At 44.9% G+C, this 18,606-nt stretch overlaps 1 protein-coding gene across 6 annotated transcripts in view; it reads right to left on the bottom strand.

Annotated features, from left to right (window-relative positions):
• CARMIL1 (capping protein regulator and myosin 1 linker 1) overlaps positions 1-18,606 on the bottom strand; it is a 315,620-nt gene that overhangs the window by 45,572 nt on the left and 251,442 nt on the right. For all 6 annotated transcript variants that reach the window (XM_047732884.1, XM_047732885.1, XM_047732890.1 and 3 more), the window contains 3 exons: positions 16,673-16,848; positions 13,307-13,394; positions 10,916-11,065 (listed from right to left, as the gene is read on the bottom strand). In XM_047732884.1, coding sequence (XP_047588840.1) covers positions 10,916-11,065; positions 13,307-13,394; positions 16,673-16,848 — 414 coding nt within the window. The remainder of the gene's footprint in view (positions 1-10,915; positions 11,066-13,306; positions 13,395-16,672; positions 16,849-18,606) is intronic.

The raw sequence follows: 18,606 nt of genomic DNA, 5'->3' as shown, positions 1-18,606 counted from the left end.
CATGGAGCTCAAGAAGGAAGGTGACCTCATCCCAACCCCGATGGGTATCCCATCCCTCAACTACAGCTGGCACAATGAGAGACGGACGTCGAATCACGACGGCCATCGAATGCAGCCTGCTTCTACTCAGACGGTTCCCGGCACCGAGCGGAAGTCGGCACCCAGGCTCCCCCCACCCCATCCACCTGCAGCTTAGACCCTGCTTCCTGTCGTTCCCCAATTTCAGCCTGTGTTATTCCAGCCCGCTCGTTCCCTCCACAGCAAGTCTCTACTTTCAGAAGATGTTTGGTTAAACCCCCAACTCCATCAGGCAAGATGGAAAGCCAGGAAACCAACCGAACATGGGGCAAGGAGCACGGCCTGATTCACCCGGAATGAATCCGGACTGGCCACCTATGTTCTCTGAATGGGCAGCTCACAGAGGCAGAGAGCCCCCTGTCCCAGGTCTCTCTGCTGCTCGTTCCCATCACCTCCAACACAAGTTAGAATGCTCCCAGTCTACTGATAGGAAGAGTCAAACCGTGTAAGGACAGAACGGCCTGCAGTCATGCAGACCCAGCCCACCAAGCTCCCAGTGTAAAACCCTTGTGCATGGGCTCTTTCTCACCCAGCCTTTGCTGCCAGTGACCCAGGCCAGCCTGAAGGCCAGGGATCAAAAGAGAGAGCATGGGCTTGGGAGCAGCGCCCAGCTCTGGCTGTCCCTTAACTAAAGATGAGCTCCAGGGCAGGTGTTTGAATATCTCTGACCTCTGGGAGTCTTGTCTGAAAAATGGGCTAAAGGCTCCCACACATGGCTGTTGCGACAAAGTCATATGGGGCTGGTGGGAGGGATGGGGCTCTCCTTTTTTCCTATCCAACTTGTTGAGAGTTGAGATCATGGAGGACATAACCTATAATCCCATTCTTCGAACCTCATAGTTTTAAAGTTAACCTTTTCACACAAGGAATTATTTTCTAGAGTCCACAGAGAAATCTGTTACTGACACTGGATGGTATTCGCTACACAGAAATCAGAAGGACCTAAGTCCTGTGCTCTTAAGGAGAAGAGAATCTCGTAGGGAAGCAGAACCAAGCTATAACCATAATGCAAAGCAAAGTCACTGAATAGGATTCACTGAGCAATTATCATGTACCGAGCACTGGGCACTAGACCATGGGAGATGTGGTCAACAGCACAAGCTGGGTCCCTAACCTCCAGGAGCTAAGAGTCCAGTGTGGGGAGGTGGGCAAAACATCCCTCCAGGAGTAAATAGGTTCATTTCCCATGACGATCAGTGCTGAGAAGACAAAGGATGATAATATGGTGGCAGGACTGGAGGGCTTCCTTGCCCAGGAGGGTCAAGGAAAACATTTGAGAAAGAGGTGGTTGGCTTGAGACCTGCAGGGTAGGAAGAAGTGAGCTTTGGGAAGATCTGGGTGGGTGGGGGGTGTGTTCCAGTGGAACAGCCCGGGAGATGGGAGCCATGGCAAGCTCTGGAGAAAAGCAGTGAGCCACCATGGCTGGAGGGAAGTGAACAAAGGAGAGAGCAGAAAAAGGTAGAGACAGAGAGGCGGACCACAAGGAAAGCACATTTATTTCATGTGCAATGGGAAACTATCGGATGGTCTGACATCTGGGACACGAGGAGGTTCCCAGGCTGCTGGGTAGGGGCTGACAGGATGCAGAAAAGCAGGAGCGTGGGCTGCCGGTATGTGTCACCCAGGGTGACAAGGGTGAGGGACAGAGCGGGACAGGGCAGTCTGGGAAAGGGAGTGGCTAAGCCTGCTGGTGTCACAGGTGGGGACCGGGCGTGCCTGGGGGCGTCCGTGGCTCTGGTGTGGACACACTAAGTGTGAGATGTCTGCTGGACATCGAACTGAGACGTCAGGGGATCAGTGGAAGACACAAGCATGGCTCAGGGTAAACTGGGGTAAATGTCGCAAATGTAGAAAGGACAGCGGCTATACAGCTGGGAAGGCAGTGATCACCACCGGGGAGTACATCTATACTGCGGCTGCATGTGCTGATCACCCGCTCACACACGGCTACTGAGCCTAGGCACACCCGCCATCCCAACGGGACAACTCAGCCAGGGCCTGGCGGGCACCCCCACTCCGCATGTCCACTACCGTCCGTTTCTGGCAAGACCATTCTCCCGGAGGCCTCGTCTGCACGGACTCCTTGCTCCTTAAACAATATATGCACAAGCTAGCCCTTCGTGAGTCTACAGGACTGGGGTGTGGCCTCCAGCCTCTTCGTCGTTCCCCCACCCTTCACCCCTGCCCACACCCTAATGCTACGACAGTTGCTGAATCTGCAACATTCTTGCCTTGCTCTGAACCTTCGTGTGCACTGCTCTCAGCCACATTTACTTACTCATTCTCCTCCCAGCCAACTTCTCTTTCCAGTGCCTTCTCTCAATGTCCCAACAGTTACCGAGTGCCCACTATGTGCCAGGCGTGATGCTGAGAACCTTCCTCTAGGAAGCCTTCTTTGACCACGCCCCTCCCCCACGCTGGGCTGGGCCATGTACCTTCTAGAACAGCACTCACACACCACATCCAACACTTCACCGTATCTAAGGTGGTCCTTAATGAGGCGCCATGACATAATGCAGATGCACACCTCAGGGGAAGCAACCGGACAGAGGTCCAAAACAGCAGGAGGAAAGGGGCAGAGTCTGTTTAGCTGAGACCTTCAAGGGCACCATGTCCTCCCCCTGCCCTGGATCTCTGCTCAGGCCTCGCTGTGCCATGAGGAAGAGTAGGTCAGGGCAAGGAGCTGGGTGCACCTAGTGCTGGGGACAAGCTGAATCCCGTCGGGGAAAGTGAGCTTCTGGTGACGATGGTTTCTCAGACGTCTTTGATGGTGACCAATCCTTTTTACTTAACTTTTTAGGCTTTACTTATTTATTTTTAGGACTTTCTGCAGCCAACATGAGGCACAAACTTCCAACCCTGAGACCAGGAGTTGCGTGTGTTTCTGATGGAGCTGGCCGGGTGCCCCCCACATTGTGACCCACCGTATGTATATGGAATGTATTTTCCATCACGACCTGACGCCCGCGTGCATGTACGTGTTGTTGAAACAAACATTTGGTGTAATCTGGTACTTTATATTCATAATACTTTATGTTGCATTTCAGAGGAGTATTTTTTTTAAAGTCCTGGTCAAAACCATGACATTGACTTGATGAACCACTTGGGGTTGTGACAGAGGGTTGAAAGACACATTCTTTTCTAATTCTAATTCAAGCCTTTCCGGATGACCTCATTTCGGTGGCAGACTCTCATCTCTCCACACCCAAGCAAATACGTGTGTGGGCTTTACACCGATGCCAGTTCTGTGATGTCCAGAATGAGCTGTGCCATGTCTGCCCTTCAGCATGGCAAACTTGGTGGGGATATACTGGTTCCCTCACCTTCCATTTCCAGCAAGAAGCTGAGAATGTCGTTCACGATGGATGAACAATAAGCATTTACTGAATGGAGAAAGGGCCTGCCAGCCTGTATTTTTAGTTCAGGAAGTCTTCGATAGCTCAAAACTACCTGAGACTTCAACGAGAAATACTCCTGCCTCCTCCCTGGGTGCCCCGGCCAGCAGCCATTTTGTTTCAGCTTTTTTTCTCTCCCCTGTTCCTGGGTAGCCGCCTTGAAGGACGGCTCACCCTCTTCGTGAGACGAACAGACGACACACACACACACTTGCTATCTAAAGGTACTGTTTTCTACGATTTGAATATTTAATTCAGAAATTAAAGAGGACATTTGGTCTTTGGTTTCCACTGGCAAGCAGTGATAATCTGGAGCTTTCTGACAGAAGAGAGAGGTTGTTGAAACAAATGTGTGTACTCTGCAAACATAAGTTTTCTAAGGGTTGCAAAGTGGGACTGATTTTAGAGAAATCACCGAATATTGGTTCTGTTGCACTATCCCCAGGAGTACTAAATCTGTGATTGCTTGTAAGGGACTTAAGTTAGGACTTTATTAAAAAAACAAACAAACACGTACAGTTTAAGGGAAATATAAGTATACTCTGAGTCCTCAACACACACACACACACACACACACACACACACACACACACCCCTAAACAATGGAATGTTTTTGTTCATTTGTTTCATCAACGCATAGGCTATTAGGGTCATTCGCGTAATTTAACTCACGAGAGAAACCAAAATTATCTTTTATAATTATCATTACATGTCAGAATTGAGCTCAGAAGAATCATCACATCCTCTGCAAGTCAGATAACGGACTTGGATGCTGGTTTTGGAATGCCCTGACCCCACAACTAGTGCATGTTCTAAGTCATTTTATGGGGGGAGGGATTTAGTAAGTCCTCCCCGTGTTCCTCCTCAGGAGTTTGGTTCATACTGGGAGAAGTGCAGCCAGCCGTTCCATCACAGGCCAGGAAAACGAACAGGGATGACTGTAGAAATGGGATGTCATAGGGATTTCCCATGGGGTTTCCTTTGTCCCTTGGGGGCTCCTGAGGGTGGTCACTGTTGTGTATTAGGCTTTCTAAAAAAGGTTTTGGGGGCAGATCTCTAGGGAGCTCCCTGGAATAAGGCCTCTGCAAATAGTACTGGTGTCAGTCAAAAATTAAAAGATTAAGGTAACTATCAGTTGTCAGGGAATGGTGACCTTTCTGGAGACTTGTGGGTGCCATTGGCATTTCCACAAAGGACTGCCATAGAAATCACTAGAAACTTCAAGGAACATACAACACCCATTCTAGCTGCACTATACAGACTGTACTATAGTTGTGAAAATTAATATTTGGAAATCAAGAGGTTTTCATAGGTTGCTTTGAAACCCCATGTTTCTTGTGCTCTCTTTCTCAAATAAATAAAATCTTTTAAAAAAGCTTAAAAATTATATATTAAAATTCAATGCTGAATTTGTTAAGGGAAAATAATTGTTATTTTGTCATTGAAATAAGGATTCATAAGATGTACTTGATAATAATTCAAGCCTTCCAAAATTCTTTTCCTGGGAAACAGCAGTAAGTAGATGAACGGCTTCTCTGCATGAATATCTTTTGATTTCAAATGGGAATGACACTCATTAAAATAATTGAAAGTATTACATACAATTAGTGAGCTAGTTATGCTACAAAGCAGACCCTGGCTCTTCACCCACTTGGCACATGATCCTAAACCCTGAGCTTCTGGGATTTTTTTTAAAGGTGATAAACTATATATAGCGATCAATTAAATACTGAGAAGTAACTCATCAGTAGAATGTGAACCGCATGCCCTGATACTCCAAAGGCCAATGACAAAGTGAAGTTGAAAGAGACAGCTGGGAATACTGATCTCCTAAGAGCACCTGCTCGCAGGGAAAGAACAGATGGTCTGCGGACAGTCAAGCAGCAAAGGAAATACGCGTCTCAGCGTGACACAGAAGGCATGGGTCCTGAGATAAGCATTGAGCAAGTTAATTAATCAGTATCGGCAACAGAATAACACATGGAAAGGCAAGGAATGGTCCAGGTAAAGCCGAAGTGGGTAGATTCATTTTGAACAACTGAGTGTGTCAGATTTTTGACACAGCGGTTTCCAGTCATGTGTCAAACCTGCAGGCTTACATTAGGGTTATTGGGCACACGTCCTTCACTTGTGTTCCTGGTTACATAGCAATTTCGTCTGAAATTAGTAAGCAGACAGGTTACACAAAGCAATGCAAGACTAATTAAATCTAACTGAAGCTTTAATTATGGAAGTAAGAAATCCACCATATGGGACAGCTATATACTGGCTGAACACATAGACTACAGTACCGAACTGCTTGCCTTTGTTCAAGGTCACTTGAACAAGTTACTTAGCTTTTCTATGCCCCAGTTTCCCCATTTGTTAGACACAAGAAATTATTGAGATCTATCACTCTAGGTGGTTGAAAGGACTGAATTGGTTCCTCTTTATACAGAGCTAAGAACGGTGCTTAGCACATTACGGGGACTACACCCAAGTGTTAAATAAACGAACAAGAGGACTTCTGAAGTCATCTGATTTTCTGTCTGGAGTGAACTGACATCAATCTCTGGGGCTAGGAGAGTGGACACAGGCTGGAAAAAGTCTGCAGCTTATTCTAATAGTTCTTGTTCTTTCTGCCCACCCCCCCACCATGACAGCCATCACTTCAACTAGATAACTTCTTTGTTTCTTTCTAGCTAAAAGAAAAAGAGATAATTATTTGACTGAAGACAGTTTTGTAACTCTGCCTTTTTATTTAAAGGAAACTGCCTTTTCCTTCAACAATTATGAAATTAAGGCTGATGAGAAGGTCTCGGGCGTCAAACCACTCATCAGTCACCCTAACTTCAGCCCTCACTTAGACAGTAAGTTTAAGAAATCAGTCATATAGGTTGTTTCCGTTTCCAAAAAGGCAACCACTGAACTCAACCAATATAAATTTCTACCCCTCATTTATGGTGCTAAACCTTCCTTAGTGTGATTACAGTGTGGTTCCTTACAGAGACATAAGGACCGAAATGGGATTGACTTTTGGACCAGGGAGACATGGAAGAAACATGATGATAAGATTATCTAGGGGTAGGGAAAAAAAGAGCCGCCCAGATTGCCTACTAAGTTTGTTAAAGAAATGTTCAAAAATAGATTTAGCAGATGTCATGAACATCACAGGCAAAAAAAATGCCAGGATCTTGAGTCTATAAGTAGAATCTCTAAGGAGAAGGTTGGAGGAGTCCAAGTTACTTTGGAATGCCCTAGGGAAAGTGTCACAGGCTCTGGGCTATCAACCAACATTTCAGGGAAGAGCAAAATTACATCCCCACGCTTGCCAGGGCTCTGCTGTGTGTGGGGCACAAGTCCTCCCCAGCGGGGCTTCACGATTCCACATGGGAAAGCTTGTCTGCAGGCACGGATGCACTTGGCCTTCTGGGAATCTTCCATACAGCAGTTAACCTTGTGTCCTATCTTCCTGGATCACTTAAGCCAGAAATGTTGCCAAGGAATAGGCACAGGCTCATTTAGAAAACCAAAACAAATTCAATGTCTCTGCCTTGGAAAGCTGTTCTTCAAACCCTTTTAAAATGGCCCCACGTGAGGACCACAGCACAAATCTGGTGACAGACGTCAATGAGAAACACAAATGATTTGCCACTCTGATCACGAAAGGTGGCGGCAGGGTGGGTAGTTTTAAAGGGTGAGACGAATCCTCTCTCCCTTTCAAATTCACTCTGAATTTGTGCCACTGGCGTAGGGTAAGAAGCCCAGAGCCCAGAAAATTGATTTTCTTTAGGCGACGGAGCCCTGCCCTCAGGGGAGCTGTCGAGGTGCGTAATGTGCTGTCTGCGGGTGGCTGAGGATGACGGCGGGCGGAGGGTATTGAGAACATCCTTACAGCCCAAACACACTCACACACACACTGTGGACGCACGGATGTTTCTGCTCATTAAACTGACAGCAAACTCAGCTCGGCTTTCCGCTACTTCACAAGTCATTAGCCTCATTCAAACAATGATTAAAGCATTCACTGGAACAGACCAAAGCAATTTTCATGACTTAAAAATTCTGCCCATGTATTTGGGTTTCTGTAGAGAGCTCCGTCCTGCGTTTCTCAGGTCACCCCCCTCAACGCCTTCCGTCCTGCTCCGTCCCATGATGCAACAGGTGCTCATGTCAGGAGTGGCAGTCGGGGCCAGGAAAGGACCGCCCTTCTAACTTGGGCCACCATCAGAGCATGGCTCTGAGAGACCTTGGTCTAGTCCTGCTTCCTCTGTGTCACGGCGACAGGAACATTCTTACAAAATGGAAGCCACTCCGGGCTGGGCATTCCTGAAGCGTGGTTTTGCCCTCTGGTCCTCCATTTTAAAATATAAGCCAAATGCATCTGCATTTTAAAAAAAGGTACAGACTTCTAGCTGTCTGATAAACAAGTCCGAGGGATATAATGTATGCCCCTGTAGGTAGAGTTAGTACCCTACTGCCTATTGGAGAGTTGCCAAGAGGAGATCATAAAAGGAACAAAAAAATCTGTAACTATGTGTACAGATGTTAACTTACTGTGGTCATCCTTTTACAATTATACATATATCAAATCATTATGTCATACACCTCAAAGTAAAACAATGTTGGGATGTCTGGCAGGCTCCATCAATAGAGCCTGAAACTCCTGATCTCAGAGGTTGTGAGTTTGAGACCCACATTGGGTGTAGAGTTTACTTTAAAAACAAATAAGAAAAGGGGAGCCTGGGTGGCTCAGTCGGTTAAGTGTCGGACTCTGCATTTTGTCTCAGGTTCCTGGGATCGAGCCCCGTGATCCGCACTGGGCGGGGAGCCTGCTTAAGATTCTCTTTCTCTCTGCCCCTTCCCCCGCTCATGTGTACTCTCTCCCTAATAAAGAAATCTTTAAGAAAATAAAAATTAAAAATAAAACTTAAGAGTGTTATATGTTGATTGCATCTTAATAAAAAATAAATTTAGGGGCGCCTGGGTGGCTCAGTGGGTTGAGCCTCTGCCTTCCGCTCAGGTCATGATCTCAGGGTCCTGGGATCGAGCCCCGCATCGGGCTCTCTGCTCAGCGGGGAGCCTGCTTCCTCCTCTCTCTCTGCCTGCCTCTCTGCCTACTTGTGATCTCTGTCTGTCAAACAAATAAAATCTTTAATAAATAAATAAATAAATAAATAAATAAATTTAAAGAAATTATTCTGCTCCTCTCACCCCACCCACCTTAAGAACAACCACCTTTTTCTTTCACATGACAAAACCAAAGAAAATCAAACAAAAACAAAGTTGACACAATGAAACACCATCCTTACAGTAGCTAAGTCAGTCTTTCTTAGCCAACACACTCTCATCCTAAACCACACAACTTACACAAATGCAACAAAATACATCTTACTAGCTCATGTTTTCTTTATTCCTTCCCAGCTCTGAATAATTCTGGCAGGAAATGTGACATACAGAGTTAATTTTGAATTTTTAATTCATATTTATTTTCTACAACATACTTATTTTCTTTTAGGGATAGCCTAAGACCTTCCAGGAATAGTCACCCTATATTAACTTCTATTGCCTCAAGATGCAAACAAGGTAAAAAAAAAAAAATGCTAAAGCTACATTTTATAATATACTAGACAAGTTAGTAAAAAACTTGAGAATTCCCAGCTATAGACCAAATACACTTATAAGTTTACAGAGTTACATAGCAAATTATTTGTCATCTTTTTGCTATACTAGAATGGTCTTTGAAATCTAGGAATGTATTTTTGGCTTTCTTTCTTTTTTTTTTTTTTTAAAGATTTTATTTATTTATTTGACAGAAAGAGATCACAGGTAGGCAGAGAGAGAGGAAGGGAAGCAGGCTCCCTGCTGAGCAGAGAGCCCAATGCGGGGCTCGATCCCAAGACCCTGGGATCAAGACCTGAGCCAAAGGCAGAGGCTTTAACCCACTGAGCCACCCAGGCGCCCCTGTATTTTGGCTTTCTTTGTAAGCTTCCTTGTATATATATGATAGGGTTTCATCTGGAGGGTTCTCAATTATTTTATTCACAGACTTTAACAGATAACAATGGCTTATAAATACGGAACTACTCAAAGCATGATCTTTTCTTCTGGACTAGAAAAATAATAGCAGGCACATCAAGTCCTTGGTTTTGAAAGTTGAAAATAAGTATCATTCCTGACAATGGCTGAATCTAAAAATTATTAGAATTATTAGCTGATGTAGAAACATTTGGGCAAAAAAGTAGCCGAGATACCACCTCAGTGGCACTCTCTCAGGTTATGAGGAATTCCTAAAAACATGAATTATTTTAGTGAAACATAAAAATATTGAGAGGCACATACATCTGTTCTTATGATAAAGTAAGAAGTAACTATACTAGTAATATAAATTCTAAAATAATGAAACAGGAACTTAAGTAATATTATCCTCAGAGAAAAAAAAAAAACCAAACATATCAACACGCTGAACACTCCAGGTACATGGCCAGATGGATACGCAACGTGAAATCCAGAAAGTGACTTAGGAATCAAGGCCTACTGCTGGGTGAGCCCTTGATGTACATTCCATCCTCTAAAGCACAGGAAGCCAAGGGAACTAACCAGAAATGCAAATTTAAGGCGATACCCCAAAACTGGGTAAATTAAAAACAGAAAAAAGCACCAGAGGGGAGAAAAACGATAGGACCAAGACAGAAACTGTCATCCTACATATTTTGTGTGTGTGGGGAAAGTCCTCCCCACCTTTTTAATGGGTTAATTGAAAATATTTTGTTACAAATGACCTTCAGAAGTTAAATAATCCATTTCTCCTAATGAACTTAGGAATTTTTTTCCCACTGCAGCCACAGGCACAGATCCAGGTTTTATGCTCACTGAAACTTCCAGAACTTTTCGATGGGAAGGGGGTATGGGGGTACTTTTTAAGAAACAACAAAAAAAAACCCCAAAAAACGAGCAAAGGAAAAAGAGAGAGACAAACCAAGGAAGACAAACTAAGGCCAACCAACCGATTTTCTTCACTCTAGAGAACACACTGATGGTCACTGGGGGTGGAGGGGGGTGGGGGACAGGGGACATGGGGACAGGGATGAAGGAAGACGCCTGTCGTTCTGAGCACTGGGTAATGTAGGGAAGTGGTGAATCACTGTATTGTACACCCGAAACTAATATTACGCTGTATGTTAATTACACTGGAATACAGAATAGAATAAGATGAAATAAAATAAAGTGAAGTTTTACGAACTTATAAATCCAAAATAAGGTACAAGCCTTTAGCGGGGACCTGATGCTTCAGCTTCATTAACTGTCTCTGTAAGCAACACGTTTCTGAAAGAAGGCTCTCTGGCGGGGAGTTCTGTTTGGGTCTGGTTTGTAATGGTGAGAGCTTTAAAAAAGAACAACAAAAAACAGTAGCAAAGCCCAGTGGCGATGGGGTGATGGCGTCACCAGAGGACGCGTCTTACCATACAAGTATCCAGATCTTCCAAACGCTCCATCTCCGTGAGCTCCTCCTCCGTAACCACCGAGCGCTTTGCCGGCTTCTCCTCGGCCAGCTCGAGCTCTAAGGTCTCTGGCTGAGGGAGGGTCTTGCCGCGTCTGCTGAAATGGTCGGCCTGGGCGAGTGGAGGAGAGCCAGCACCAGAGGCAAGGGAAGAAAGAGCGTGTTAGCCGAGCTCTGGGAGACCCTTCCACAAGGCGGCGCGGCGAGGGACCCTACCTGCCCGCGGCCAATGACAACGCTTGATGCATTCACCCTAAAATGACTTACCTCTTCGCACCTTTGGAGGGTAGATTGTCTTAGGCCAGAAATTAAAAAACCTCCTTTAGTAAATGACAAGAACACTTGGTCTAGAAGAAAATAAGGAGTGTACTTTTTTATCAATTTTATTTCACAGTTCCTCCGAAATAACTTCTTCCTCCATCTAGTGCATTAGAAGTATCTAATTAGGGGAAATAAAATGATTCCAACCTTTCCTGTTTTTAAAGGGCTGAAAGGAAGGAAATCGCTAACAAAATTGCAATTGTGGCCAGCTTTCATTGTTTTCAGGTAGTGAATATTGTATGTGATAGGATTTATTAATTCCCACTGTTAGGCTTTAGGTAAACCTAAAAACATTAACGATAAGAGGTAGAATAAACGGGGCTGACAATTAATAAACTCGAGTGGCGGGCTGATTCATCACCAGGAGCTTTGATTTAATTCTTCGGAAACGACGAGAACCAGTTGACAATACTGTGAACCTCTGGCTACGCTTCTACACTTAAACTGGGGAATATATTAACGTCATTGGAATGTCTTTGAAAACAAAACTTCATTTTTTAGATACTATCCTCTCGCACAGCAGTTAACCTCTCCTCTTACAATCCAAATCAGAATATTAAAGTTCAATACATAAGTGCACCCACACAATTCTTTCTTAAATTGTTAAAAAAATTTTTTAAAAAAAGTATACTTTCTGAGTCAATTCTTCAAAGAAAGACAAATGCAAAAAAAAAGTGAACAATTCGGCCGTCCAGTGTGACGCTCGTGGGCAGACATGTTGATTCAATATCAAGGGGGAATTCTGAGGGAACCCTGAAGCTGTGGGTTATTGAGCAAGTTCCCATAAAGGATGCCCCACTGATTTTGTTTCTGCTTATTTAAAAAAAGGAAAAGTCTGACTTGGGAGCTAACACCGCTCTTTCCTGTGCCGTAAACGAGAAACTAGTGCTTCTGAAAACCTCTGGGACAATGAACCAGTTTTTAATATCTCCAGTTTGCCATACACCGACATATTGGTAAAATACAATAAACATGAAACTTTGGAGAAATAACATGTGTTTGCGTTTGTGGCCATCTCCGACTGCTCTAGAAACTTCTCCGTGTTTCCTTTTCGTTGCTGACCTGACCTTGTTGGGGACGGGTGCCCGGTGGTGAGTCGGCCAGCTCTAACTCCTCCCAGGCAGGAGACGCCTGTCCTACCTTTTCGGTTTTAGAGGACGGCCTACGTATTTTTCTGAAATAGTCATGTTGTCTGCCTCACGGAGAAGAAGTGGTTGCGTTTTTCTCATTGTGGGGTTTGCTGGCGTCACCAACAACTCAATGCCATAAACCCCGGCCATCTCCAGCCTGCACAGTTAACTTGAAATCTTTCTCCGGGGAAAATGTCAAGACTTGCTTGAGAGATCCGTACCCACATTGCACTGTTAAAATGTTTGCGACATAAGACAGAAGGAGTAATGAAACCTCCATTGGTGCCTCAGGGGACTTCCTGAAGTTGAAAACACATGACATTTCTGATATATTTTATATATGCAGTGATACTGGAAGTCTTCTACCTTGATAAAACCAGTCTCTAGACAAAAGAAATTTCTTTCTTTACCTCAGTTATATCCAAGAGGCCTGGCTGGGCACGCAGCCACCAATCCCTAGAATGTGTCCACTTGACCCTGGCCTTTCTTTGGACTCCACATATCTCCTTCCCCTCACCCCATGTTTTCAGGAATAGTCCATTCTCCGATGTGAGTTGGAGAGCAACAAAATATGCATACAAAAGTTAAATGACCTAAAATATCTTAATTTTAGATCTCAGCCTCAGTAATATTTCTTAGCAAAACTTTGATCTGCGTTATAAACGCACGACAAAATTTCTCAATACCATCACTTTTCCTTGCCCTTCCATTCCCTCTGGAGAGATTCTAACATGTTCTAGAATCGTCTGGAAGCAATGTCAGAGAGGAAAAGTAGGATCATGGCCCAGAAAGCTGCAGAGGAGTAAGATGTGGGAAAGAAGCTGCCTCCCCAACCCGGAGGCTGTCCGGCGTCACAGCAGACCCCAGCCGGAAGTCCCACTCCGCATGGGCACAGCACTCACCAGTTTGTGATGGCAGCGTGACAGCGCATCTAGGATCTCGTCCACAATCCGATCGGACAGGAAGGAGGCCACTGTCAGCTTCACCTCACTATGTGAAAGGCAAAAGGACGCAGTAGCATTTTAATTTGTGCAAAGGAAAAACATCACCCACCCCTGATGCTATGTCGAGAAGGTCAACTGTGATTCCGCTTCTGTCTTTGAAAACAGAATATCAAACATTTGCACAGGGCTAAGGATTTCCAAAGATGAGCCTTAAACGCCACCAAAACCACACACGTAACAGACCTGCTTGGCCAATGTCAACCTGTCTCTGCCATCTCAGAACTCAAGATGTAGGGGCATAAATGAGAACCATCTGGATAAAGAAAAACTGAATGGGAACCAGATGTACCATGTGGGGAGGAACGATTCCTCCATTGACATAAAGGAAAACAAACCTGGGCTGGAGAAAATAAGAAAGTCTAGCCTGATTGTTAAACTTGGGTTATTACTTTAATACACATGTCCCCTACCTTAAAAAAAAATACAAAGCTTTTTACCAATCCGGTGGTACCACACTGAGCTGCTTCTGCCATACTCCCCGTCTTACTTCAACTGTTAACAAATTCACCACTCTCTTGCCTTTTATGAACAGGTTACCAAACGAGCACCTTCAGTGTCCCCCGTCTGACCTTAAGAAGGCATGCACTCGACACAAAGTAACCCACTAGTTAGTTTTGGGGTTTTCACTAATAAACAAGCCACGAGGGTCTCCGTCAGAAAGCTGGTACTTCAGTCTGCATTTTAGTGATCTGGTATTCCCAAAAATTCAAATTCCACCTGTTGTCTTTAGTCTGAATAATGCTACCGAAACGCACGTACGCATAAACGGACACGAACACATGACACAGCCGAAGGTGAGTGTTCTGGAGAGAGACAGACCCATGCTCCCACATCGCCTCGTGAGTTCAGTCTGCTTTTGAAGTCAAGAATTATTCAAGTTTTTAGAGCAGGGAAAAGAGTAATCAAAATAAAATTATTTAGCCCTAAAGCTAAGGTTGAAAGTCTGTTTGTGGAACAGGGAAAAACCTTTCTAACCTGAAGGCAGTAATTTGCGTTGAGAATTTTTTCTGCCAAGGCAGATTTCGGACGGCGGGGGAAAAACGGAGGCACTAAGTCTTTGATGTCTACATTAGAAATTTTCCTAGGCTAAAGAAAAAACAGCATTTCTTTCATTCCTGTCTCTGAAACAAGGTCTTGGGAGCCATTGGGCTTATCTAATACTTTACTTTATTATTTCCCAGAGGTGTCTGCTGGTAAGAGTCACCTCGGTCTTATTTTTTTTTTTAAATTTTATTAACTTATTTGAGAGAGAGAGAAAGAATGTGAGAGAGAGCGAGCGAGCATGAGAACAAGAAGCATCAGAGGGAGAAGCCGCATCCCCGCTGAGCAGGGAGGCCAATGCGGGACTCATTCCCACATCTCCAGGATCATGACCCAAGCCAAAGGCAGTGACCCAACCAGTGGAGCCACCCAGGCCCCTCACCTGGGTCTTATTAAAAATACAGATTAATGGGTCCCACCAAAAACCTGGGGCAGGAGGGGTGGTTTAGGAGAGGCGGGGGACTGGGAATCTAATTTTGACTGGTACTTCCTCTCATTTTTTTAGGCATGTTTGGGAATTTTCTTCCCCATAAAACTATAGAAACAGTCATTTATTTCTCTTCCTCTCCCCCCTTCCATCTGAGTTGGGGAGGGGTGGCTTATCTGTTTCAAACTGTAGCACGAAAAAAGATCCTTTAAAATGCACTAAAAAAAAAAAGTTTCAGGATTGTTCTATCATTTTATTACTGGATAATGTGCTTCCTTATTGAACTCCCAAACTGCAGACTCTGAGAGGAAATGATTCCACTGAACCTGCGTGGGCACAGCTGTGTCTGGACGTATGCACAGGTGAGGGCGTTTGTATTTTCATTCCACATGAGTACCGCATTATAAAAAGCTGAGCAAGGAGTCCATGAACATAGAAGTGATTCACTGACACAAGGAGTTCTAACCGCTGGTCACTTTCCAGAATGAGCCCATCTTCAAAAGAAGGGACCGTATCTGACAGAATTTGGGACTCCAGTAAAGGCGTCAGAGTGTCATCTATTGGTAATTCAATCCAGTAGGACAGAAGGATGGTGGCCAATGAATTTTTTTCTTCCTTAATACTTCAGGGACTTCAATAAAAATCCTAACTATGGGTTGCAGAAATACTAAGCATACCTAGTCTGGGCTCGAGTCAATAAAATCATTGGTCTATGCGGTCCTGTAAATCTTCGAAAAGGCCTTTCATTGCTCAAGTCTTACTGTTCAGTTGAGTTGACCCTAGAGTTTTTTATTTTTAGAAACCCCAACACACACACGGGACAGCTGCACCCTAGACCCAAGACTGTCCCGTCACTGCAGAATTCCTCAGTCCTCGCAGTTCCACGATCTACTTTCCATAGCTAGGTTGTAGTCATTGTTGGCTTATTTTAAATCTCATTTTCCTCATAGGTTTTCATTCGGCTACACATTATTCATTCTGTGTTAACGCAACTCCCAATTCTTCAGAGAAGAGCTGGGATTTGTTTTGTTTTGTTGTTATTTTTTGCTACACTAAAGTATTCCTACCGAGATTCAGAAACGGTTAAGAGAGGACACTTAAAAATATTTCTAAATTTAGTTTCTAGCCCTCTGACTCCCCAGTGGAGAAACACTGAGAATTTGTGGAGCATCATTCAGACCACGAACCCCCTGCCCCACCCTACAGAGTTTCTAGGTGGAAATCGAGGACAGTTTGTTTGGTGATCACAGCTTCTCAATATTCGTGTCTTGGTGTATCTTCCAAACTTTACCAGGCACAAATCTAGGTCAACACACCAGAGCAGCATCAGCACGTACCCAGTATCCAAACCCACCAAAGAACACAGTGGGCACATTTGGCCAGGTCCAAGTGGGCCTCCTCGCCTATCTCCAGACTGTGCATTTTCTCCGAACAGCACAGTAGCAGAAAGCAAACTTCAAGTTAGTAATTTTTAAAGGTGGAAGATAAGCTTCAGGAGGAGAAGAAAGGGATTACAAACAGGTACACTCCTCCCCCACCATTAAAAATCAAACACTTAAAAAGAGCAGAGAGCCGTAGGCTCCTGAGTAAGGCAGGCATATCTGTGGTCATCTTGTTTTGGAAATGTATAAACCTGGGCTGGTTCACGCACAGCTCCGTTTATACACAATTACTGCCCCTGAGACATGCCAGACACACCATACCTGGTGAGAGCTGACAGTAACCAGTGTCCCCGGCTGCCTCAACCGCGCTCCCAGCAGCCGCAGAGCCTCGGTTTCTTATCGTCATAAACCTACCTAATTTTGTTGAGGATATCGATCCCAGACTGCTCCAACAGGACATTTTTCACAAAGGTCCGTGGAATGGAAATCTTTTCGGTGCTGGCGTGAATCAAGTCTTGTCGAATGTGGGCTTTCTTCATCACGTTGGGACAAAGGTCCTCGGCAGCGTCGACCATGGACTCCAGCAACACCTGTAACGCAATGCAGTGGAGGGGGGAGGTGGCGTCAGAGCACGGGGCTGGGGGAGAGGGGACGTCAGAGTATGGGAGTAGGGCAGAAAGCTGAGTGCTGGTTATACCGGACCCTGAGCCCTCCCAGAACAGGGACACAGAGTCTCAGAGCATGACCAAGGATTCTGAGCTGCTCCTGGGGGACCTGCGCTGGCTGGCTGATCGCTGGATTTATCACTTCAAATCACCGGAAGCCCCAGCCGAGCTTTGGGCTGGCATCTGAAGGGTCACCGTGTGACGGCTGCTTGTAACACCAAAGCGCTCGGAAGAAGATGAAAGAAGACATGTATCAAGCCTTTATACGCCAACTTACCGGTAGCACCGGACTGTTCTCTCTGCTGCTAGAAAAGGAAGTGCCAGATACCCCTGGAACATATATCAAGCTTGAACTCTTGCATGATTTTGCAAATCACAGAAACCCCAAATTGAGCCCTTCAACAGCTCTGTCAAAACAGAGGTGGTGACAAACCCACGGATGTATGCTTTTAAAAGAAAAGCTTTAATGTTCAGTAAAGTTATAATTGTTACAAGACACAGCATGAATGACAAGACAAAAACATTTAGCGGGCACTTGACAGAGAACAATCAAAACTCTGAAGTTTGCAAAATGTTTCTGCACCTTTTATCCTTCTGACACCTGCAAAGATGGGGGAGGGGGTGCTTTTCAGGTGATCACCATTTTGAAGCTGAAGAACGTGAGCGGGGGAAGTTAAACCATTTGCGGGAGTTGGAGGACATGGCTGGGAGCGTGGAAAAGGGCACTAAACGCACCAGCGTGAGACCGAAAACTGAGTCCTCACGGAGGGACACTGGGCTGTTGCTGATTTCCCATTTTAATTTCCTCCTGTATAAAATGGCAAATAAAATAGTTCTTGCCTCCTGAGATTACTGACTATAAAATGACATTACACACTTGAAAATGTTCAGCGTGGTGCCCAGCACGTGATAAAAATTCAGCCCGTCACAGGTCATATTAGGAATGTTTCCAAGGATGCTATTTTCAACAGTAAGATCTCAGTGTAGGGAAGCTGGCTTGATCCCATCGCTAGTCCGGGAGAACAAGGACGAGTGAAGCCTGTTACAGGCAGACTGGTCCTGTGCTCTGTCAGCTCACGTATTCACATACAGGCCCCCACCCACTAGTAACATCCCTCATTCTGCTGCGGGATGAGCAGTAAAGCAGCAGGATGTGTATAAAGATCTTCTGGAAAACCGGGGAGGAGGGGGAGGAGGCAGCTACCTGAGAAGTTTCCAAAAGCAATTCATCTTTTTACAGTGGCTCTGGCCCTATTATAACACTAATTACTGATTTCACAAATCATTTCAAGAAAGCTGCAAGCAATGCAAATAAGTCGGTTTAAAACAAATTATTTTCCTCTTTGGCATGCGAATAAACAGACTCTGGTCAAGACTGTGTGGCATCCAGTACTCTGATCAGAAAAACCTCGGGAACCAGCATGCTATTGGGATTCTGTTAAGTTCATCCATATGTTTGTGACTTTCGGGCTCCTTCTGCATGACAGCGCAAATTCAGCTAGAATGAATCTCACACCTAGAAGGGAGGCCTGGCTTCCAGTGTAGACCCTGACATGAAATTTCTGTGGAATGTTATCTCAGAATAACTTTGCCAATCTCTGCATTCTCGCTACAAATTCATCGCTGGATTTATCACTTCAAATCACCGGATTTCTGCTCTTTCTGCTCTACAAATTGTTAACT

This window comes from Lutra lutra, chromosome 6, assembly GCF_902655055.1.
Source record: "Lutra lutra chromosome 6, mLutLut1.2, whole genome shotgun sequence".
Classification (NCBI taxonomy): domain Eukaryota; kingdom Metazoa; phylum Chordata; class Mammalia; order Carnivora; family Mustelidae; genus Lutra; species Lutra lutra.
The sequence above is the reverse complement of the archived record's forward strand: the minus strand, read 5'-3'. Positions and strand labels throughout refer to the sequence as shown.